The sequence below is a fragment of the Mus caroli genome, unplaced genomic scaffold (genome assembly GCF_978045245.1).
Source record: "Mus caroli unplaced genomic scaffold, Mus_caroli_1 scaffold_11, whole genome shotgun sequence".
Lineage (NCBI taxonomy): Eukaryota > Metazoa > Chordata > Mammalia > Rodentia > Muridae > Mus > Mus caroli.
In genome coordinates this window covers 101,800,508-101,825,734 of record NW_028227266.1, presented here as the reverse complement: position 1 = coordinate 101,825,734, position 25,227 = coordinate 101,800,508, and the positions used below count along the sequence as shown (strand labels likewise).

Below are 25,227 nucleotides of genomic sequence, written 5' to 3'. Positions count from 1 at the left end.
GTGCTTTGGGAACTAGTCAGAAAAGCAGGCCAAGTTCTCATCCACAGGGACCACACGCCCAAATGAGGGTGTGCTGGAGAACCAGGCATGAAGACTAGAGATCACCTGCAGGTCCTCCCACGCTACCCAGCCCACAGCAAAGCACTTGTCAGAGGACACAACGTGCGTTCTCACTGGGGACTCTGAGGGGCTACACCGGAGCCTTATGGGGAAGTGTTTCTCTTTAGACCTTGCTAAGGTACTGAGACTCAAAGCAAGGAGGAAATGGCTCAAGGCTGTAGTTTCCATTAGAGAGTCTCAATGGTTAGTTTCAGCCCTAGGACTGCCTGGCTCTAGAAGACAGTTCAGACACACCCACATTTGGGTGTCGCTCCCACTCTGATGACCTCGCATAATTCAAAGTTGAAGTTCCCATAAGAGTACATTGGAAGTGGAGCCACAAATCATAATTCCTTCCACAAAATGAGACTTGATGACTATTTTTATCTGAACATAGTAACACACCATACTTCCACACTGCATTGGCACCTAGTACATAGCCCAGCCAAAGCACACAGAGTGACTCCTGGGTCACGGGCCTCCTCCTCTTATTGCCTGGCCCTAGAAAGGTGGACCCCGAAGGCAGTCTACACCTGAACACTTCCAGATGTTGTTCCAGATGTCAGTCAGAGCAAGTGCTACCCTTGTTGCAATCAGAATGTGCACAGACAGGAGCAACAACAGCCCAGCCCCTTCTCCTAGCCTGTGCACACTGTGGTCCTGTCAGGCAAGCTGTGCTCTTTCCAATAGCCCTTTCCATAGTCTCTCAGATGATTTGGGCCAGGAGCATCGGGGTTAAGACTGGGCTGGTAGCTACTCCCTGTGATCTGGGCTTTGTGGTAAAGTCCCACTCAATCTGAATAGCCTCCCCTAATAAGGAGCAGAGTGAGGCCATCGCTAATTTTCCTCCCGTGGCTACATTGTGCAAAGCAAATGCCATGGGCTGTGGGCCCAGGCCGCGGGGAGCCGACCAGCCTGGTGTGTGGTGTCTGGCAAAGTGCCCTCCCCTCAGCCTGGCCCCAGTGCTCTAGGCTCCCTTGCTGATCTCATTAGCCCCGTCTTCATGCATCAAAAAGGTCAAGTCCTGACTCTCCATCAGAGCTGGGTTTCCATTGCCTCCCCCAGATAGAGGGGAGAAAGGACAAGGCAGAACCCACAGGTTTGGGTCTGTCTCTGTCCTTGTCTCTCCTGAAGCAAGGCTCAGCCTTTAAACAGTCAAGGACTGCGACTGCGACACGCCTATGCAGATGACTAGGACGCTCCAGAGGAAGGAGGGACAGTACCAGAACCTTGTAGACACTTCATTCGTAGACCCCTCCCACTCCCCACTCCCATTCAAACCAACTACCCATCTCTAGCACAGGCCACACAACCCATAGAGGAATTTCCTTCCTGGGCCATTCTAAATGATCCATCTCTGGCCCTTACATCTACTTTTAGAAGAGCCTGATGTTCAAGCAAACAAGAATCAATTACCTGCTCAGCATGTTCCTGGGTGGCTCACCCATCCTCAACCAACATCACACAGCTCTGTTGCATCGAACTAAGTATTAACATTTGCAGTGTGGGGCCCTTACTGCCTCTCATCACCAAGCCATAACCTCCCCCCACTTCTCTCAAGACAAGGGCAAATTCATCCTGAGCTAACAGGTTGATACAAAGGTATCCCCATAGCAGCGGTGGTCCTGAAGCACTAAGTCCACATGAGGATGTAAAACATGATGCTGCCCTGTGGGGCCACCTGACAGAAAGCCTGGTAAGGTGGAATGGATTCAGAAACCCTGGCAATTATCATACTTGAGAACTGTAGGTGTTTAAATCTACTCCCGACCAGGTTCCTGTCCTGGAACAGGTTTCCACGACACCCCATGGAGAGGACTGTGACAATCAGTCATGCAGGGACAGCACCTGAAGTCCTTCCACATGCAGATGAGGTATCCCTAACGTCTCAGACCAAGACAATAGGAAGCACCCACTGTCAGTTCCCCAACCCACCCACCCCCCAAAACCGTATTATAAGATCCTATCCAGAAGGAATAAAGGGCATGAGTTATTTCACCGAATCATCTGAGAGCGCCTGGCTTGTGGAGCTGTAACACTCCAGGGAAGAGTTTTCTCTCTAGAAGCTTTTGTCACTGGAAGCTGCTCAAGGCTACCTCAGCCACTTCCTGTCCCCTGTCCCATGACCCCCAAACCCCACCCCGACCTTGGCTCCTAGCTGCCCACTGCATCCTGCCCCTGCCACCGATTCTGGGCAGCATCCGCAGTGGAAGAGCTGCCTTACTTTGGCTCCTGTCCCGTGACCCCCAAACCCCACCCCGACCTTGGCTCCTAGCTGCCCACTGCATCCTGCCCCTGCCACTGACTCTGGGCAGCATCCGCAGTGGAAGAGCTGCCTTCCTTTGGCTCCCTCTCGGAGAACTGCAACTCTTGGGGCTCTTTGGTTGCTCCAGCTGGGTCAGAGCCCTAGATCCCTGCAGATAGTGCACACTCGGTACACAAACGGATGTTAAACCAGATCCACTCCCAATCTGTCCACATATAACTTATTACAGTTTGCTCCATGGTACATGATAGAACATACAAAGGGAGGACCCACAAGAAACGTGAGCAAGCAGGCAAAATGAAGGGGACAGGGCCACATTCTTAAAGCTTGAGCTATTGGGACAATATAAAAAAAAGGCTACATACATAAATATATTTTAATACTTGAAGACATCAAAGAAACATACCTATGTATATGTATGTCAGTAAAAAAGCATTAAGAAATCACAAAATTGGGGCAGAAAAATTTGAAAGCAAATCTTATCTCCTAGAAATTAGCAAAACAGCGACAGCTCTTAAATTTTACATTATGGAAGGGTTTGGTTCTGATTTACAAAGCTAGAGGGATTCACAGAATGGGGAGGCGTACTTCAAGGAAATCACTAAAAAGATGGTACAGAGGGACAACCCACTGAAATGAGGTTACAAGATGAGGGTGACTGCTGTGTATATCCACATAAAAGTTCCAGAGTGAAGGATGAAGAAAACCAGAAGCATTTTTGACTGACATATTTTAGAATTACATAAAAATCTTGGTTATACATCCCAACAACCAACTCTCACCCCCAACAAACCTGAACTCCCAGACAGATACAGATTAGCCCACAGTCAACCATGTTATGGTAGCAAAGCAAAGAAGAAAAAGATCAACTAGAGAGACTAAAACCAGGAGGCCTAGAAATAAAGAGCTGATAATTAGACAGATGGAGAAGGTCCATTAAGAACCGCCAAAAGACACAGATGCACTTTCTTCAAAGTTCTGAGCAGGGATAACAACTCATTCATTTCATGGTTGTTTGCAGCTAAACCAATTAGAGAGCAAGGGCGAAAGGAAGATCTTTTCTGACATTTTATCACTCATCAAAGTAACAAAGGATCTAGCTCAGGAATAGGGAAACATTGTAGCAACAAAGTGTGTTAAAGCCTCCCTCCCCAGAAGAACTGGAACACAGAAACCTCTAGCCTTGTGGGTAAATATTAATAGCGCTGAGTAGGGTGGGGAGGGTAAGCTAGGAGTATCCACAGCACTGGGCAGCAGTGATAGACAGTGGGCATTAAGGCATCCAGGGACTATGTTCTCCTGGAGGATAAAGGCATTCATCAGCTTAGAGCCTGTTCAGTCATCAGTCAGTGGTGAACACAGGGCAGCAGTGAGCCAAACTATTTAAGAATGAGAGGGAATGAGAGGATTACACACAACAGGTGTGCCAGTTGATTATGGATTTAATGCAGTCCCAATCAAAATTCCAGAAAAAATGTTTTCTTTTGAATATAAACAACTAGATCTCAAAGTATATATATATATATATACATATATATATATATATATATATATATATGTGTGTGTGTGTGAAATGTAGTAAAACACTGAGGAGGGAGGGGCCTACAGTACCGGCAAAGGAGACACCCAGATCCATGGGGTGGGAAGGGAAGTCCAGAGATGAACCCACAGACACGGTCAGCTTTCTTCTCTGTGTTGGTAGAACTCAGGGTCAGCTTTCTACCACTGACCTGCAGCCTTAGCCCAAGACAATTTATCTATTATAATGGTACAAAATTATGGTATGTTGAAAAGACAGTTTTTGTAATAAATTGGGCTGAAAAGTGACATTCATACACAAGAGGGAAATCTTGAGCATTTATAAATAAATGATTAACTCAGATCGTAAGTCTACATGCAAATGTAAAGAATGGAGACACCCCATGAAAGTGCATAGAAAAATCTCTCTCTCTTGGGGTCAGGCAGAGGTCTTAAGTGCAGTACTGAAAGAATGAGTCATGGAAGGAAAAAAAATAAGGAAAAATTGAATTTTGTCAAAATTAAAACCTCTTTCTCTTCTGGAAGTGCTATATAGTCCGTTAAAAAGAATATGCATGATGAGTTAGAGACTGGGAGGAAATATTTGTACAGCTTATATCAACAAAGAGCTGTCTAGAATTTGTATAAAGTTCAAACTAAACAATTTAAAACAACAACAATTTACAATCAGTTAATGGGTTGGTAGGGAAAAGAGCAACATTTTCTTCAGTGGAAAAGCCTGTGGTAAGGTGCCCATGTTCTTATAAACAAACCCTCACTTACACTCCTTTAATCAACCCTAATGAAATTCATACACACACACACACACACACACACACACACACACACGAAACAGTAGAAAAGAAACAGAATTAGTAAGGGTGGGAGGAAGAACGTGAATATGATCAAAGTACATCATGTACATATATGGAAATGTCCCAGTGAAACCTATTATGTATAATTAATATATGCTAATTAAATAATTTTAAAATAAGATGTAAGGAAAAGTTACCTTTTCATAGATACTTCAGTACTAATCAATACCATGTTTAACCACATAAATTCTTTGTCTACTTCATTCTGCCACAAGACAACCCAATAAAATGCAGAAGTTTGGGTCACAGAAAAAGCCCCTATCTGAGGGTCAGGAGATAAGATCTCCCCCACATCATCTCTCTCTTCTTAGATACTTGAAACATGAAATAGTATCTGAGTAAATTCAACTGTCAAGACCTACTATGCAGCCATTTCTTCCCAACTGAAACCTTCTCTTCAGGTTAGAGGAAGTAGGGAACGCTTAAGATGAAGGGAGCTATAGAAACTTGTATGGCTCAGAATTTCACGAAAATTACAAGATTTACAAAGCTTCCTCCAAGGTCAAACAAAGCAGGAATCAGTTGCTGGGGAAGAGGAGACTCTTGTTAGAGTTACCTACACCTTTCCAGGAGGCTCCAAACATAGAACTTTTGTGAGTGTTCACCCATGATGGGTGTGCCTTTTGGAGATGTAGCTGCCTTTGAATTACCCATATTCCTATCATCTCTTACCTATACTCCTGTAATTAACCTGAATGAATTTATTGGTTCACCAGCTACAGTTGAGTAGAATTTGGGTTGTTGTAGTGTCTTATATGGTGTGAACAGACATTTGTTCATATTTTTGCAGAAGAAGTTACATAAAACCTCATACTATAACTTTTTTATACACTCCACTAATGTCCTGGCATCAGCGAGTGGACTGTACAAAAGGACCGTACACGTGATATGCTAGTTAAAGCGAAATTGACAGTACAACAAACAGGATCCCCCACTCCCCAAACTTCATCACATCCCACACTCACATCCCACACTCTGGTCCTCTTTTCTCTAGGCCTCTGTGGGTTCTGGTTCTAGGCAGGTGGAGTTTGGTTTGCCTTGGACACAAAGCACAAGGACTCACAGAGAAAGGCCAGCAACCACATCCCCAATAACCAGGTAGCTGGGCTACTTCATGCTTCCGTATGCTTCAATAGGTTCTGCACTTCAGATGTGGTCTGCAGAGAAACTGAACTACTGAAGTCAAGGACAGTCTCTATCGGGAGAGGGAAGAAAGTGACTCAGAGCAGAGACCCCAACCCCAGGAGCACCACCATCCGCTCTGCACCGTGCTCACCCTCCCTCAGTTCCTCCAGGAGTCGGAGCCACTCACCAGCAATGGTCGACGCATACTGATAGGGTTCTGACAGGAAGTGTGGGAGGGTGAGGACAAAGGCCCCTGCAGCCAGGAGGAGACCCCCTATGCCGATCATCCGTGGGCGGTTCACCCGGCTGCCGAAGTAGCTGACGAAGATGATGAGGATAGCGTTGCTGATCTGCAGAGGAGAACAAGGGATGCAGTGAGAGCCAGGTCCCACCCTCCTCCAGCCCAGAGGAGACCTACCATAGCTCACCTAGGGAGAACAGACAGTGAAGGGGCCGTCTGGCTTTAGTGCAGTCCCTGACAAAGCCACACTAGCCTTGCCCAGATGGTCTTGCTCTCATTGTAGATTCACGGCATCGGCTTTCCCTTGGTCATCAGAAACCCATCCCGGCCTCAGGTTTTTAGACCAACCCAAAAAAATTATCTGAAAACATAAAGAACTAATCTAAATATTGGGTGTCTATACACAAACCTGTGTGTGTGTGTGTGTGTAGGGTGTGTGTGTTAGCAAGTGGGTGTGCTTCTGTGCCTCTCTCTCTCTCTCTCTCTCTCTCTCTCTCTCTCTCAGACAGTTTCTTAGTGGCTAGGCAAATAGTCTAGGCTGGTTGACTCCAGGGATCCCCTTGTCTCTACCTCCCCAACTCTGGAAGTATAGACACATGCCACTACTGCACCTGGCTTTTTAAATGTAGGTTCTAGGGATGGGACAACTTGGGTCCTTGTGGTTGCATAATCAGCACCTTACCAACTAAGCTTTTACCCTAGCCCTTCTAGAAAAGTCTTTTGGGGGCAAAAGTCCAAGGAAGCTCCAGTCCTGGCTGGCTGCTAGAGTAGCATATATTTTTAAATTAAACTCCTAACTTAAATGAGGTCCAAAGTAATGGACTCAGGGACTTTGGACTGAACGTCAGAATAACAACCAAGCAATGTGCATGGCCCCAGACACTATGTAACTACTCTCAATGTAAAATTTCTGTTGGCTAATTTTTTTTTGTCAACTTGACATGAACTCGGGCCATCTGGGCAGAGGAAAGTTCAATCAAGAAAATATCTCTATCAGTTGGCCTGTAGGCAAGTCTGTGGGACATCTACCTTGATTAATGATTAATATGGGAGGGCCTGGCCTACTGCGGGTGATGCTGTCCCTGGTCAGGCGGTCCTGGGTTGTAAAGCAATCTAAGCAAGCTGAAGGAGGAAGCCAGCTTTCCTGTGTGATCTCTGCCTCTGCTCCGGTTTCAGTCCCTGCCCTGGCTTCCTGTGATGGTGACCTAGGATGGAAGTGTAAGCTAGATAAATACTCTCTTTTCCAAGTTCATTTTGGTCATGGTCTTTATCAGAGCAACCAAAAGAAAACAGTCAAACAGTAAGTGTCCTAGCTCCATCCATGAAGTCAGGAGGTAACCTGAACCACGGAGGCCCATTTCGGGTTGTCTACACTGTCCTAGAACAATCTTCTGGAAGAATGGGCTTCTGCCTCAATAACTCTAACCCACCCCATTCCCATGCTAAAGTCTTCAAAACAAAGGACAAGAACCATACCACTTCCAAGTCCTGCCCAGTGTGGACATCAGGAACACTGTTCCTGGTGCTCCTTAGAAGGGATGTCCCTTTGTGTCCACCATTTTGACCCCGCATGTCCTTCCTCTCCCATGCCACCTTCTCATGGAGCCTACCATCTACCTACTAGAGATTTATTTCTACACAGTTGTCTTAGCTTTTTGTCTGTCTGCTCCTTTCTGCCTCCCCAGCATCTAGGACAGTGTCTGGCCCAAAGTTGGTGCTCATTAACATGTGTCGAGGAGCATGACTGACAGACAGAGGCTACAGCATATACAGGAAGGTGTGAGGGTGTGTGAGCTGTATGCGGAAGCAGCCTGGCTTTAGCAGAGAGCCCTCCAGCCTGAGGGTTCTAGAACATTCTGCAGCCGGTATCCAGAGAGAGATACAGCTTCTTCTTGAGCTTCTTGGGTTTCATTTCTTTCCTTTTAGCATCTCTATTATTTTTTTGTATGTGGACTAAAGTGTTGGACCATTTCAGCTGTCAGCTGACTCGAAAGGGTCTATGCATCACAGATGGTGGTGGGGTCCAAAACAAATCCAGGAAGAAAGGTTGGGGCATGTGGGCCTGCGCTCACCTGCAGAAGCCATGGTTGGTTTCTCTGTGGGTTGCTAGACCTCAAAGCTGCAGTTGTTCTAGCCAAGGAGAGGACTCCAGGTCTCACCCCTGGAGTGCCTCTAGAACAGCTCCATCGACTCGCTGGTGTTAAACATTTGCAATCTGACATAAAGCCCATTAAGAACACACTCTGCCCTTCTCTGTCTCAAAACCAAAGGGCTCTAGAGACTAGGGACATCTAGGGATCTAGGGATCCAACCTGTCATGTCTGTTCATCCTTCAATGTCATGTCAGAGTGGATAATAGGAGCTGCTGCTTTCCAAGGCCAAGATACCCATGGCTTCTCTGTTCTAGCCCCTCACCTGCCTTTGAACTGCCATAGGCATTCTGTGTCCTTTCATATCACCTGGGGCCAGGAAGGCTTTCAGATTGGAGCTTCAGTCTGAAGGTCTGTACTCACCACACACTTGGATGCCCTCACCTAACCTGGCACCAGGCTGGACTCTCTTTACACACCCCTGGCCACACACACACACACTCACCACCGCCAGCAGCAACAGCAGCCTACAAACTCCATGTGTTCCTGGAGCACAGCTTTATTCCAAGCATTCAATGATGCAGATAAAAGTTTAGGTGTGGGAATCATAGTTTTGGTTCCTCTTGACTGCTGTAAGAGAGGGTCTATCCTATATGCTAGATCTCATTTGTTTAGTCACGGAGCCTAGAACATGGTGTGAGAAGAATCCAGAGGCCATGTCTGGATTCACCAAGAGCTGTGGGTGACTTGTGATACATCCAAGGGCCAGGGCCAGGCTTTGGTGACATAAATGGCAAAGGTTTGTTTCCTTGCTGTCTGTTGTCTATGAGGACAATATTAAATCAAAGACCAAAATGTAGGGGTGGTGTTCACACACTAAGAAGTAAGCCCTGCCCCTCTTATGCACCTCTCGAGGTTAGATCAGTATATACAATGAAAGATTGTCAAGAGCGTCCCACTCAGGGCTGGAGAGATGGTCAGTATTTAATAGCACTTGCTGCTCTTGCAGAAGACCCAGGTTCAGTTCCCAACACCTACGTAGAGGTTCACAGCCATCCATAACTCCAGTTCCAGGAGATCCAATGCCTTCTCCTGGTCTCCTCAGGCAGCAAACATCTATCTGCTATGCATCCATGCATACATACATACATACATACATACATACATACATATATACAGGCAAAACATTCACACATACAATACACAAGTCTGATTTTAAAAGTCTTTTAAAATAAAGGGCCTCCCACTCACCTCATTCAAACTGGAGATGAGACCGGAGGAAGAACTGGAGAGCCCAAAGCGCTTCTCGATAGTGGTGAGGCTGCTCTTGAAGTAGGCGCTGTAGAGCAGCTGGCAGAGCTGTAGGAGGCCATGACAAAGCACGAAGACCTGGGAGATAGATGACAGGCCTGTGAGGTCTGTGCCCAGTGTCCTGGGTGCCTGCCCAGCCTTCCATCCAGGGCTCTCTGAGACAGTTGGCACTGTCTCTTCATGAAAACACTTCATGGATGGTTCTGAGGGTGAAATTCTATCAGATACCACATATTCTACCCCATGGCAAACGGTCTGAAAGTGCTAGTCACTCCTGGATTTCCCGGGTTTTGTTGTTGTTGTTTTGTTTTTGTTTTTGAGACCCTGTCTCTTGTCTCCCAAGTTGGCTTGAAACTCTCTCTGAAGCCGAAGATGACCTTGAACTTCTGATCCTTCTACCTCTACTCTGTGCTGAGCTCCCAGGCCTGTGCTACCACATTCTGTTTCTGTGCTGTGCTGGGGGTTGAACCTAAGGCTTTGTGCAGACCAGGGCAAGCACTCTACCTAGTGAGTTATAACTGTTGTCACAAAGAGCCCTCTAAAACCATGGGAAATGCCATCCGCAAGCAAGTCCCCCCCCCCCTTAGACAAGTGTCAAGGGCCTTTGCCACCTTGAGTTGCTCCTAACCGTATCGTGATTTTCTCATAAACTGCTAGTTGGTCTTCCTGCTGTGCCATGAGAGGGCTGAAGGACATTCTCTACTCAATCTGGGCCTCGGTTTGGATGCTCCACTTCTCCTGGCATGTCCTCCATTCACAACCTCCATCCTCCAAGGCCCAGGAAGTTCTTATGTCTCCAGGATGGTGGTTTGACAAAGTCCTCCTACCATCTACTTAAATGAATATCCTCATTCTGTCTTACCGGGCTTTTATCAGGGCTATCTTGACTTCCTACCAAGAACATTTCTGGCTGATCATATTCCCCTCTGGATGAATGCTCAAGGCCTTGGAGAAATGCCCAGAGGTTAATTGTCACTGTGTCCCAGCTGGGCTTACATGCCTTGTCCTGTGTATACTGAGCAAATGTGAGTTCCATACTGGACAGGGTTAGATATCATCTTGCAATATGGAAGAAGAATTTGATGGTGTCCTCGGCTCCAGGCTGTGTCTCCCTGGGATCTCAGCTGCTGCATGAACAGGCACCAAGCCACAAGACCCACATCCTTAAGTTGTGCTTGGAAGGTTTCCTTTGGTTAGTGTTTCCTCTCTGGATGAATGCTCAAGGCCTTCCAGGGAAGGGTAGGGTGCTGTTATGTTTCATACTCTGCTAAAGTTATTCTCTGGACTGAAGGGCTCTGAGAAGAGCAGCTAAGTCTCCACCTTCATTGTCATTTCCCTCCAAAACTGAGCTGGTCTTGCTGCTGGGGCCTCCCTCCAGCCTGTGGAATGTCCTAGCTGCTCGGACAGAGCCTTGGCAAGGCCAACTCGAGGCTTCTTTGACAGAGAGCAGAACTCACTGCATGTCCGTCTGTACTCATGGCCTCTATATTCAAGAAGGCCACCGTACTCAGGGAAATAGATAGCTCTCCAAACTGCTGCCTGCCTCTGAGCCCCACCAACCAGCTCCCTCCTCACCAGAAGCAGCAGAGAACCTGCTGGCCAGAGGAATCTCTTCAGTCCTGCCTCCCAGGAAGTGTCTCCTGTGTTTCCTTTCACTGGCTGGAATATTTTTAATCTTTTTAAAGTTATGTAATTTGTATATGAGTACACCGTAGCTATCTTCAGACACACCAGAAGAGGGCATCAGATCCCATTATAGATGTTGTGAGTCATCATCATGGTTGTTGGGAATTGAACTCAGGACCTCTGGAAGAGCAGCCAGTGCTCTTAACTGCTGAGTCATCTCTCTAACCCCTATTTTTAATATATTATGATGAAATCGGCTTTGAGGATGAGTTTTTGTCCCAGTTTGTTTTCCAAAATGGAGAAACTGTGGCCATTGCAGAAATTCAAACAGGGATTTGAAGCAGAAGTCATTAGAAGCATTGTTCTCTGGCTTTCTCAGACTTGTTCTTTTTTTTTTTTTTTTTTTTTTTTTGGTTTTTCGAGACAGGGTTTCTCTGTGTAGCCCTGGCTGTCCTGGTACTCACTTTGTAGACCAGGCTGGCCTCGAACTCAGAAATCCTCCTGCCTCTGCCTCCCGAGTGCTGGGATTAAAGGCGTGCGCCACCACGCCCGGCTAGACTTGTTCTTACAGAGCTAGCTTCCTTACACAGCGCTGGGTCACCTTCTGGGGGAATGGTGCCATCATGATGGGGTGAGCTGTCCTGTATTAATTCACAATCAAGATAAGCCCTCACAGACATGCCCACAGATCAACTCCATAAAGACAATTACTCAACAAATATTCTTTTGGTGGGGGGGGTGATTCTAGGCTATGTCAAGTTGACAGGTGATGCTAACTAAGCCAGTGAATATTAGTGAAGATAGGATAAAGGTGTCGCTGATGGTATTGGTGATGCCAGGGAAGTCTTGCAGGACATGTGAAAAGGGACCAGATCAAAGACTCCCACAGAAGTTGAGTGGTCATCAACTCTAAATGGAATAAAATACAGAAGCCAAGGAGGCAAGGCCAGACGTGAAAAGGGGACCCAAGGTCAGAGTTAGGATACTTTAGCTTCTGAGCGTTGCGTTTAGAGAAGACCCATCTCCCTTCCTTTCAATTAGTAATGAATTAGCAGACGTGAGTAATTCCTACCAACTTCCTCTGTTGTCTCCTGAGAGGAAGACAGGGATGGTGGGAGAGAAACTGCCTCAGAGCCTTTCCTGAGAGATACTCCTTTGCTGTTTCCAGTAAGTGCTGGATTTCTGCATCCTACAGTGAGGACCCTGCTATGTCTCTGTGCCATGTCCCTTTGAGGCAATGCCCACGTCAGCGGTAGCCACTGCAGCTGTGGCCAGACTGGGTACCTCACGGATGCTCGGACAGAGGTACTGATGCAGGTCTGAGCCCCATCCTCCAGGGGACGCAGCAGATAAAGACAGATGGGATGTGCGGCTATGACAACAGGAGAAAATGCAGGGGAAAGAGGAAGCCATAGAGGGGTGGGTTGGCAGAGCTTGCTGGAAGGGGCCACTCCCAGGGTCACAGATAACCTGGGGTCTAGAGGCTTCAGCCGTCAGAAGAGCCAGGTCCTGCAGGTTCATTGCAATGACCAGTCTCTGTCATGTATAAAATTCCCCTTTGACGTGGCTATAACTTGTAAGCACGGTTCAGCTGTCCCCCTGGCTTACTTGTCTCACTCAGAATGGCTTCTGAGTATGTCAAACCCAAACCACAAAAGTTAAAAATTTGCAACTATGTATACAGGGACTTTCTGATGTGGTTGATGTCGTCTACATTTTTATAGCAGTGATATTTATACAGGTAGAGTCTGTACTTAAAGTCTGTGCATTTTATTATAAGCAAAGTAGACCTCAATAAAATTGACTAAAGGAAAATTCCCTTGAGGACAGAGTCGGAGGCATGAAGGTTTTCAAAATAATATCCTGACCCTTTGAAGGGCCTTCCGCAAAGTTTTCTGGTTTTGTTGTTGTTTTAAAGTATGAGCATTGACAACATTGTGAGAGTGTTTGTTTACTCAAGGGCTCTATGCTGAAAAGTTCAAAACCCGTGTAAATATTTAGATTTGTGTGTGCATGCTATTCCAAGAAAGGTGGGGGGGAAGGAGGGAGATAGAGACAGAGACAGAGAGACAGACTCTTACAGGTACATCTCACAGAGGACGTTAGCAAAGGCATTCCCTTCTGGGAACCTTTCTTGCAGGGTTGGATATGAGGGAGACTCTCAGACATCCAGATGTGTAGGTCATGCTCACAGCTCCACTCCTCAGTCCTAACAAATGAGGATGGTGTGGCAGGGAGAGTAAAGGAGAAAGAAGCAGAGACATCGAAGTGACCATTAAAGACCAAAGAAAGGCTGAGAGGATGCGCATGATGGCAGAGAGAGGTCTGGGGCCCAGGCAAGTTTCAGTGGCATGCGGAGGACAATTAACTGTACCGTGAGCACTCAGGGCGAGGGACCGCTGAGAACTCAGGGTAAATGGGGAGGGGTCAAGGACACCCCGGACACAGTTTTGTTTGGTCGGTTTTCATTGTCATGTTCATGACTCGTTCTTTTTCCTAGTCTAGACATTGGAGCTATAGGTAGCTGGCATTAGACCACAGAAACAACTGGCTGGCCCTGAAGCTGCCAGGTAGGTCTGACGCACGGACTCCCAGGTAATGGCTGTTCCTGCTCTCACCCAGCTCTGACTTTGTGAACACAGCTCTCAGGGAGGGAGGACTTTCCCTTCATGAGCCCTCATGGCCACTAGGATGTGATTACACTGGGGTAATTCAGACTGGAGCTGGCTAGCATGATAAAAAGCCTTAAGTGACCTGAGGGTGGCCTGATGAAGCCTTCCAGTGTTTCTAGATGGCAGCTGTCTGTGTCCCAAGATTGTCATGGTGAGCTAGAAGAAGCAGCCCTTCCCAAAGGAGGGAGGGAGGGAGGGAGGGAGGGAGGGAGGGAGGGAGGGAGGGAGGGAGGGAGGGAGGGAAGGAGAGAAGAAGGAAAAACCACAGACATAAAGAAACATTCCTCTGATGCCACAGGAGTGTTGGGTGTTTCTGGGTATGCCCGGGCTGTTCTGAGTCCTCTGCTGCCTGCTTTAGCTTCTTTGATCTCAGAGAGGACTTGGGAGATAGCTCAGCCTATGAGATGTTTCTTATAGCATCCAATCAGTCCCCAGAACCCATGGGAAAACCCCCCAAAGAACTGGGTGTAGTGGTGTGCACTTGAAATCCCAGCTCTGCGATGGCAGAGGCAGGAAGATTCCTGGAGATTGCTGGCTAGACAGCCTAGCCTAGTGGAGGAGACCCAGATCCTAGAGAAAGATGCTATCCTAACAGCAACAGCATACACCCCTGGGCTCAGAGACCATTCTCTTCCTCTTCCCTCTCTAAGCTGGAACTGATGACAGCCTAGGCTGGCAAGAATAATACTATGTAGAGGAATAGAATTCTTGACCAGATGGGTTTTTCCAATCACAGCTCCAGCCCAAAGGATCCTACTCCTGGCCTCTGTCAACCAGATTCCACACAGAACATTAAAATCTATTTACATGTTTTTACATGTTTTGTTTTTCCCCCTTCATCTTATCATCTATATAACAACGTGTAAATTTTTTTAGAAAAACCTCAAGCGGCACAGAAGGGCTCAGAGTAGCAAACCGATGGGCAAGCAGCTTTAGCTGCTCTAGCAGGTCCACAGAACAGGCTTTCTGCGGTTCTGCTGATCACCCATCTCAAGCCGCTATGCTTGTTCTAGGACGTCTGGCTCTGCCATTTTAGAGTATGAGCCATCGTGGATAGGGGTTTGGTCGCCTAGATGTGTCCTTCTCCCTGTTCCTCCCAGCTGTTCACAGTTCTGCCGGTCTTTTATTGTTATCAGACCACCCCACTCTGTGGCAAACAAACTGGAAGCCGCAGGAACCAGTGCCCCAAACCCCCTGGTGATAGTGCCCTTGGTTCACGATGAAGGGACACAGGTTTTCCCCTGGGCAAAGGGCTATCCTCTGCTAACCATCACCCTCAGAATTTAGCTTTCTACCTCATAATACTCACAGATTCTATCCCTGTCGCCTCCGGGGTTGCGGCAGGCTTCAGGTTCCCCACCACTGAACACCCCTTGAAGGGACCTGAGAGTCTGTGACTCCCAGGCTGACCCATCCACCAACCATTGTCCATGCCACAGAAATTATTGAGTTCTTTCATCTATTCATAGTGTGTCCCCCCTTTTAACTGTTTCTGGTCCTTTTTTATATTATCCTTAATCACCGTTTTCATCATAATGGGGATGCTGGAGCTGAGGAGAAATGAGCATATGTTTAGTCTACTGTCTTGAATTACAAACCCAATCTATTCCCATCCTGGTGCCCCTACTTTCTCAATGAATAAAGAAGGGATCCAGGAAGCATATTTAATAAACTCCTCATAAATAGAAAATGTTCTATGTGTATATGTTCACATCTATGTTCCCCCCACTTGCCAGGTAAGACATTTATATCAGCCTATCATGGAGCAGAATCATTTAAGAGAAAGCCTATTTCATAACAAGCTGTTGGCTACCTCATATATTTTACTAACCACTGTACTGAAATTGGAGGACAGTGTGGTGGTGTGGGTGTACTTTTTCAAATCACAGTGGTGTCAAGAACACCATTAAGAGACCATTTATTATATGTTGGGCAGTGGACTAAACTGTCAATCCCAAAATACAAACAGATCCTCCCTCATAACCCCAGCACATTCGGGTTATGATACTGTTATCTCGCTGGCCGAGTCTCGCAGAGCAAGGTGTGCCTCTGATTGCAGGCATTCGGCCTGATGGTGGTTCCGACTCTGTGTGTGCTCCTTCCCACTTAACTTCCCTGCCCACAGCTCATCCTCCTTGCTGGTCGGCAGTGGACCAGGGGTTAACTGCTGAACGGTGAGGTCCTAGGTTCAAGGTACCCTATTGCAACACAGATAAAGATGTTTTCCAGAGTCATCTGACATTTCAGAGAGAGAGAGAGAGAGAGAGAGAGAGAGCCTGAGTTGGTGCCTCTGAGACCCCCCCTGAGGGTCCCCAGAATTGGAAGATGGATGGTGAATCCTTCTTATTGTCTTTCCAAAGGGATAGTGGGATGTAAAACAAAGATGGGACCTAGGGTGAAAGGCCTGGAACAGCCAGGGATCCTGCCTAAGCCTCCTGTACCTTCTGCTGGGCATAGCCCAGTGCCCCCCTGGGGAGTGTCTCCTTCCCACAATCACTCAGGAAATCAAGTATATTCCCATGCAGGAAGAATGTCTGCACAAGATAAACTCAGATTCAAAATAGCCAGCCTGGGCTCAAAGTTGATGTCCTCTGGAGGAGAAATAAGCCAAGGCAGCATCAGGAATATTAGCATTGTTAGGAACTAGAAAAGCCCTGTGTCCTGATGGTTCTTGGAAGAGAAAGAAAGAAAGAAAGAAAGAAAGAAAGAAAGAAAGAAAGAAAGAAAGAAAGACAGACAAGACGAAAGAAAGGCAAGACGAGACGAGACGAGACGAGACGAGGAAAGGGAAGGGAAGGGAAGGGAAGGGAAGGGAAGGGAAGGGAAGGGAAGGGAAGGGAAGGGAAGGGAAGGGAAGGGAAGGGAAGGGAAGGGAAGGGAAGGGAAGGGAAGGGAAGGGAAGGGAAGGGAAGGGAAGGGAAGGGAAGGGAAGGGAAGGGAAGGGAAGGGAAGGGAAGGGAAGGAAAGGAAAAAGAAAAGAAAAGAAAAGAAAAGAAAAGAAAAGAAAAGAAAAGAAAAGAAAAGAAAAGAGAAAAAAGAAAGTACTAGAGCAGTCTAAAGAGGAGCACGGAAGATACAAGACACCTCCTGTCTCTTCATAGGGAAGGAAGAAGGCAATTTGGGAATCTGGATCTGGGATTATAATCTCACTAAAAAGGATCTTTGATAAGATGGGGTTCTGGGGTGTCCTCTGAAGTAAAAGAAGATGTAGAACTTCACTGTGGGCATGAAGCCTGTGGCTTTCCATGCTGCACCCTCATTTTAAAGCTGGGGCACAAAGGAGAGAAGCAGTGGGAATCCTGGACCCCAAACCACACTAGGAACCCTAGAAGGCATATCCAGCACTGGATGCTCCGAGATGCTCTGGTTCCCCCATCCCGGTGTGGGAGCGGGGCTTCCTGCTTGGTGCTCAGCCCCAGGAGTGTGTGAGGCAGACCACTGCAAGGAGGTGGTGGTGAGGTGTCATGGAAGAGCAAGCTGAGAGATCGCCGGGGGGGGGGGGTTAAATGCATGCATGTGAGACTCTATGGATTTATCATATTCACTAGAAGAACATTTTCCTGGGCAAATAGACACTTGGAAATAAAATTATCCCTGGTGTTCATGTCAATATATGCTTGAATTCTTTTCCAGAGATTCTGAAAAGCTTTTGTTGTCTTTTAAGACAGTGAAAACACTCCTTAATGGAGAACAAGCACCATCCTGTGCTTGGGGGAAGTTGGCTCAGAGTCACCTGTTGGGTTGAAAGGAAGCCGCAGTTGTCCAACGTGCCTTGAATGCATTTATGACAGGGAAGGGACATCCAGACCCTGTGAATATGGAAACGTTGCTATTTTATATCCTTCCTCGTCTTTGTTCTGGTAACAAGATGGGATGTCAATATTTTTTCTCACATCCTGGAAGGATTTGAAGATAAAGCCTGTCCCTTCCTGCCTTCAAGCAAAGGGAAGCCAGTTTTTCAGATAGAGAAAGTGCAAACTATAATACAAAGACAGTCTCACAAGAGTCCCTCCAGGGAGGGGTCCTATGGTCCTATCAGTGGGCAATGGCCGCTAGGGAGCTCTGAGGGAGGGCATGTGGGGCCGTCACATCATCTTTGTCTCTGTTATTGTTATCTGTTTCCATCGCTTTTTTTTTTTTTTTTCGGGCATGCTCTCACTGTCACATCAGTAAGCCAATGCATGGTACATGTTCAGTAAGTGCTTGCAAACCTAGATAATTTCACATGACCCCGTGGAGAAGGTGACGAAGGCCCAGGGCAACTTGCAAGCCCATCTCATATTGTAGTTGGCAAATGACAGCAGCCAACAGACACTAAGTCACACTACTCTTCCATTGTGTGACAATGTCGACTCTTCTGAGGGCTCAGAGGAAGGAGGTGCTACAGAGATTGTTTTTGCTGAAGTTGACAGTACCTGGCTATCACATAATGGGCTCTCCAAAAAGTATCTAAGTTCTATAGGACTCCCCCACCTCATCTCTCCTTTCTATCCCACCTCCTACCTGTCTCTCTCTCTCTTGTTTATCTGTCTCTGTCACTCTCTCCTTCTGAGATAGGGTCTAGCTATATAGCCCAGGCTAGCCTCAAACTCCTACCTCCCAAGTGCCAAGAGTCAGGATCACAGACGTGAACCTCTGTACCAGGTAATTCAACAAGGATGGGCACTGGAGTACATGATGTCACTTCCTCTATGTCTGTTTCCATTGTAAAACTTTGATGAGAGATGTCTTCTCTATCCCCCCAGATGTTGATGGTGCCCAGGATGTATATCAGTGCTTTCATATGTACCAAACTTTGGTGTCTTGTTTACCCACCTGTGGGAGCATGGATGCTTAACTGAAGCCCTCCCTCCCCAGGCTGACTTCCTCTCAACTGTGTCTCTCCTATTTCCACCCATTTCCTATCAAGTCCGTGCCCCGTCATTCCTGCCTTCCAACAGTGTTTTCTGGATTCTAGGTTTTGCCCTCGGTGCCTCCAAGCCAATACTAAAATTTTGTTACATTTTTCATCTGTGTTGGTCCCCTCCAGTCCCTGACACCAGCAGCTGGTGACATCCCCTGACTCATAGACACATCCCCCTTCTCAGTTCCTATACCTACTCTTTCCTTGTTCTGATCTACTCTTTAAACAGCCAGAGAAGTCTTCTGAGAAAGCTTTTACTGGAGTACATTCGCACAGAAAATGCACATGTTGTAAGAGTACAGCTTAAAGATTCCCGAGCTGGCTACAGTTCAGGGACTCATAATAAAAACTAGATCAGTACCACCTTCCCCAAAGGTCTCTGGGTCCCTTCAGTTGCCACCTGCCTCACCTCCAAGGTAGAAACTCTTCTGAGTTCCAAGAGCTAGGGTCAGTTTGCCCTTGGGCTTTGTGGGAAGGGACTTTTAAGTGGCAGCATGATTGAAAATGGAGACCAGAGCCTGCTATGACAGTGACAAGCCTGTGGGTTCCCACCATCTTGGATGAAAATCTGAACCCAGTCCACAGCCTACAGTGCTGTTCACACTCAAACTCTCGTCTGCCTTCCCCTCTGCCTAAGCTTCCCAGCACAGTGGCCACAACCCAGTGCCGAAGTGTGTCCGTAAATAGAGAGCGTGAAGTTGCTGGGGCAACAAATGATGGTGAGAAATGCTTGACGGCTCTTCCTTCCTTTTGTGTGTGTGTGTGCGCTCGCACGCGCGTGCATGCATGTGGTATGCACGTGATGTGCATGTGTTTGCATGTGTGCCTCTCTCCCTCTTCCTCTTCCTCTTCTTCCCCTGCCCGTGTGTGTATGTGCATGTGGTATGCATGTGTGTGCATGTCTCTCTCTGTCTGTCTGTCTCTCTCTCTCTGTGTATACATATGCATGTCTGTGTATGGAGGCCAGAAAACAACCTCAATTGCTATGGTGATAAATGTTCCTTATAAGAGTTGCCTTGGTCATGGTATCTCTTCACAGCAACGAAACCCTAACTAAGACAGCTGCCATCCTCTTCTTTGAGACAGTGTCTTCCACCGACCTGGAGTTGAGAAGTAGGATGAGCTGATTGGCCAGCAAGCCTCTGGATTCCCCTGTCTGCGCTCTTTCCCACTTAGTGCTGGGATAACAAGAACCCCACACCACCACACTCAGTTTTGTTATTGTTTTTTAAAATTTATTCATTTACTCACTTTACACCTTGATCACAGCCCCCCATCATCCCAGTCCTCCCTTCACACAGCCCCTTCCCCCACGCCTCCTTTTCACCTTTGAGAAAGAAGTCCTCCACTGGGTGCCAACCCACCCTGACATCTTAGGTCACTGCAGGATTAGGCGCATCCTCTCCTACTGAGGCCAGACAAGGCAGCCTAGTTAAGGGAACAGGATCCACAGGCAGACAACAGAGTCAGGGTAAGTCCCTGCTCCAGTTGTTGGGGGAACTGCTCAGCTGCTACAACTATGCGGGGGGTGGGGATAGTCCAACCTGGGTACGCTCATTGGTTGGTGGTTCAGTCTCTGAGAGCCCCCAAGCGTCCAGGTTAGTTGACTCTGTTGGTCTTCCTGTGGAGTCCCTGCCCCCTCCAGATTCCTCAATCCTTGTTATTTTCTAGTGTGGACTCTGGGGATTGAACTCAGCTCCTCAAGCTTACATGACAAACTTCACCGCCTGATCTGCCCTCCCAGCCTCCAGTCCCTTTTTTCATGAACTCAGCAGGCTAGTGTCAAGGAAGGCCCCTTGAGCTACAGCTCTCCATTGTTCCTTCAGGAAATTGAGCCCAGAGTGTGATTTCAATCACTGGGGCTCAGGGCCTTAGCCATTCTCAGCATCCAGCACACAGCAGCAGTGTGTGAAGGAAATGACCACAGAGGCAGGGTAAGCTCGAGGAAGAAGCAATCCTCTCCAGAAACACTAAAGTCCATGGATAAGGCAAGGAGTGAATGTCAGTGAAGGACCCACTCCTATCCAGACACCCAAAAGTTAGCATTAAATGCATACAAATACGAAGTTGTCAAATTAGGTTGTAAATTCACTGTAGAAGCAGGTGGTTTCCTTTTCCAGTAGCCATGCCCCCCCCTAAAAGTTCTAGAGACAAAGAAAAATTTCTTTGTCATCAATTCTTGTGGATCGGTTCTTTCAATCTCTTCAGAATCCCACAGCCATTTTCTAGCCCAGAGTTCCCAACAAACTCATCTCCCGATGGAGAAGTGAAGCCTTGGACTCAGTTTTGACTTTTGGTCTTTGCTGTGGGTTTAATTTGGCAGACAGACAACGGGCTGTCAAATTTCTTTTCTGGGCATGAGAAACAGAGCGTTAAGCTGTGCCCCTGGAGTACCCAGGCAAGAGCGGAGCAAGTCCCATCAGACATGAGTCAGCGCCCTGGTGGGATGGGAAAGAACTTTCATTCAGGAAAACCCCTGCCCAGGGCAGCCTGTGTTCCACCCACCACCCATGCATCAACAGCAGTTCCCAGGAGACCTTCCGAAAAACTGCAACACACTTGCTGGAAGCCACAGAGGAGGTCTGAGAACAAAGCTTCAGTAGGTCCCCAAAGAGATGTACAAGAAACATGGAGGAGAGGACCTGAGGACCGTGTGTGTGTGTGTGTGTGTGTGTGTGTGTGTGTGTGTGTGTGTGTATGTGTGTGTGTATCTGCCTACCTCCCCTGAGTGGATCGCTGGCCCCACTCACTGTCAACACTGTGTCCTCTGGCTGATCCTAAGTAAAGGTCCCTCTCCAGGTGACAGTGTTGCAGAGTCTGTGCATCCATACCCACAGGTGAGCACTCCCCCGACTCACTGATCACAGGTCAGGATCCTCGCCGTAATCAGTACTCACAGGCAGACACACTTGTTCTGACATGGGGACACAACATGCTCTATCATGGTCACCTCATATCCCCCTTCCCAGCCTGCCAGAGAATCCACAGAACTAGCGGCAGTCTCCACACGTTCTCCCATTACTCATCATGACATCAGTCCCCTGAAAGCTTGGTCCTGTGCAGAGCAGGTCCATCAAGCCAGCGTAAGATACACCAGAGCAGATTGCCCCCTCTCTCCCCTGGGCAAGGAAGAGGATGCTAGGAAGAGACAGAAGCCCTTTACCCAACATTCAGATCGCCACATTCCATCAGACACCTCCGGAGAAAGAAATGCTTCTCTGCCTTAGGCTGTGAGCGCAGTTCTACCACATGACCTCTGGTGGTTCATGAGATGTGCCTGCCATTGATGGTCTGACTTTACCAATGAAGTGACAAAGGCATGGAGGAGGTTTCACTATAGGTGACTGTGTGGCAGGGAAGCCAGGCTGCGCATCTGTCACATGGTGATAGGGTCAGAGGAATCTGGGGAACATTCTGGGGGTGTGACAGGAAGAAAATACACTGTGAATGACAATTGCCTCCCTGGGGGGCCATAGGAGTTCATTTCCATTTGGCCATCATTGAAGACTTCTAAGCAGGTATGACACATGCTGGACCTCCTGCAAAGGTTGTCATGTAACAGGGCAGAACTCAGGAAAGCAGTCAGGCGAGGTTGCAAAGACAAGGCAGGAAGTCTCTAGTTGGACAACGACCAGGACGAGCGAGCAGCCAAGGGAGAGGAATTCTGGCAAGGGAAGGCCTGAGAGCTGAGGTGGCCCAGGGATGGTAAGGGGCACCGGAGAGAGTGGTGTGAGGGAAGTGAAGAGGTCAGAACATGGGCAGGGCAGGGCAGGGCAGGGCAGGGCAGGGCAGGGCAGGGCAGGGCAGGGCAGGGCAGGGCAGGTGGTGAGAGGAAGGAGCCAATGGGCTGCGGGGGAACAGGTGGGAGCGGGTGTGCAGAGGTCAGTGGGCCGATGGGTCAGGGGAGAGGGACCTGTAGAGAGAATGAAAGGAGGGAACAGGGATGGCAAAGAAAGAGGCCTGGCATGGGAGGAAAGCTGGGCAGGGCACTGCTGCCTACCAAGGACAAGACCAGCTCTCTCTGGTTGTATCAACGGTTGGTGGCACGCTTGGAGAATGGATGGCTGGAGGCTGATTGGGAATGGCCTCTAGGTCCCAGCCAGGCCAGCAGCTGGTTCCAGGGCAAGAGGACTTCAATTCTGCTCATTATTCAACTTCTCATTCTGGTGGGGGGATAGTGTGGAATGCAGTTCTCAAGCCCAGTGGAAAACAGGAACCCAGGGCTGCATTGAAATAAGTCCCTCTTGGGCTCCGTAGGACTGAAGCCCCTTGAGCGCGTTCCAGCTGGAGGAAAAGAAAATCTTTTCTCCATTCTGCTTTCCTTCCTTCCTTCTTCGTTGTTTTTCTGGTAATGCTGGGAATCAAGCCCTGGAGCCTGTGCGTGCTAGGATGAGCTATAGCCCCACCCATGACTGATTCCTTTATCTTTATTAGCTTTTATTCCTGGTCGACACAGCCAGGGGCCTCCCTGGCAGACTCCATTTTCCCCATGAAGAAGGTGGAAGGCTTACTTGACCTAGAGCCTCCTGGGTGCCTCCTGACAGCTGCTGTGCTACAGTGGCACAAAAACCAGGACAAAGCCCCAGTTACTTGACAGACACCCTAACGCATCTAAACTCTGACGTGTGAGGTCGTTATCTGCAGCCAGACAAGGGCCACTTGATCTCTAATGCTATTTGGGATGTGCTCCAAGCTGCGTCTCTGGTCTAGTCTTTGCATGGGTAGAAGTCTGCACAAGTGATCCTCCCCAGAAGTAGAAGATTTCTCAGGAGGGCTGGTCGCCAAGCAGTGCTCTGGATGTCCTGTGCTCACTCTCAGAATATGGACCCTACTTGCTCCCCTCTCCCAAAGCTGCCATGTTAGCAGTGAAGCAAGGCAGGCATCTTTAGGGGAAAACATCTATATAACAAGTCCTTTCATATATATGTATACAACATATATGTATATGTATATATATATATATATATATATATATATATATATATGTTCTGGCTTTGCACTAATCAAGACATGAAGTCACTAGACTCTCTATATTATATGTTTATAGTATAATATGTTTATATATATGACAAAGGTCATATATATAAACATACATACACGCACACACACATATTCTTAATCTTGACTATCAACTTGCCCAGACTTAGAATTGCCTAAGAGACAAATCGCTGTGCATTTTCAGGGAGGTTGAGCTATAGAGAGAAGACCATGAAGGATGGAAGTGGCTCTCTCCCATTACCTGGGGTCCCAGACTAAACCAAAAGCAGAGTGAGTATGGAGCATTGATGGTTGTCTCTTTCTCTCTGCTCCCTGACTGTAGGTGCATAAAGCCAGCTCCTGTACACTCCCGCCATGCCAGCCCTGCCTTGCCAGTCTGTACCCTCAATCCAGAATAAGCCAAGCTTAACTGTGGGTTACTTTTTGCCGGGAGCTATGGAGCAACAGAAAAAGAGAAAGAAATATTTTCAAGGTCAACACAGAGAGAGCATGATAGAACTGAATGAAACCTCAAAGGGAGGGGTCTTCAGTCAGACCACAGAACTGAGACCAAGTTCTTGCCCAGAAAAGCTTCATCAGGTCCTAGGCTGATGTGACGGAAGAAAATAAAAGACAAATAGAGAAGTCAAGAAAGGAGGGCAGGAAGATGTGAGTTTCGTAACACGCACAAAAATATGGCACCCTGGTCTCCACAACCCTCTGGTGCTTCTTCCCAACCCACACTCACACCATGGCCCCAAAGAGCATCAAGGGAGTAGCTATAGGGGTCCCCACAATTTCTGGAATGGCTCATTCAGAGCACCAGGCATTCTTAGCACCAAAACTGCAGCCAGGAGTACATACAGAGAAGAGAACGCCCATTTCTCAGACTCCCTGCTTACCTTGACTATTTAACTTGAACTCCTGACCTCAGCCTCCCAGACAATTGGTTCTTCCCCATGGCTTAAATGAGGTTGCTATGGAACCCAGCCTGTGTGTTTTGAGTCCCCCCCCCCCCCCCCCCCGCCACACACACAAAAGCCCGCAGATTGCAACATGGCTGTTCCTCCTGGCTAAGGAGGATCTGCTTTGGTACAGTCCCACTCTAGTCTCCCGGCTCAGAGAGGTCTCTGGGCCAGGAAATTACAGTCCTTGGCCTTTACCTGAGCCACACTAGAAAGTTCTGGGAGGCCTTTACTGATCAACCTCAGAGGCCAGGAAAATTTCCTCCATCCATTACATCAGCCAGTCGAGTTACCTGGCAACCGTGGGAGTTGAATACCAATTACTTCTTGCTGTTCACTTTCACCGCCACATTCATAACAGCAACCATAGCACACTCTGCATGCACAACAGGGGCTCAAGATGTGCTTGCCTGAGAGATGTCATTGAACGCTGGAGCACATCAGAAGTACCCGAGAAGTCTTTCCATCAGTCATTCAGTAGTCAGGGATGGGGTATGAAAATTTGTCTTTACAATAAGCTGGCTTGTGTGGAGGGTGCCACCAGCTCATAGACTCCATT

General features: G+C 47.7%; 1 protein-coding gene across 1 annotated transcript in view; it reads right to left on the bottom strand.

Moving 5' to 3' along the window:
• The window catches only part of Slco2a1 (solute carrier organic anion transporter family member 2A1), an 80,917-nt gene that overhangs the window by 33,647 nt on the left and 22,043 nt on the right, over positions 1-25,227 (bottom strand). Inside the window, exons 2-3 of the mRNA XM_021172521.3 lie at positions 9,466-9,603; positions 6,071-6,233 (exon numbers count right to left, since the gene is read on the bottom strand). Of these exons, the coding sequence (XP_021028180.1) occupies positions 6,071-6,233; positions 9,466-9,603 (301 nt within the window). The remainder of the gene's footprint in view (positions 1-6,070; positions 6,234-9,465; positions 9,604-25,227) is intronic.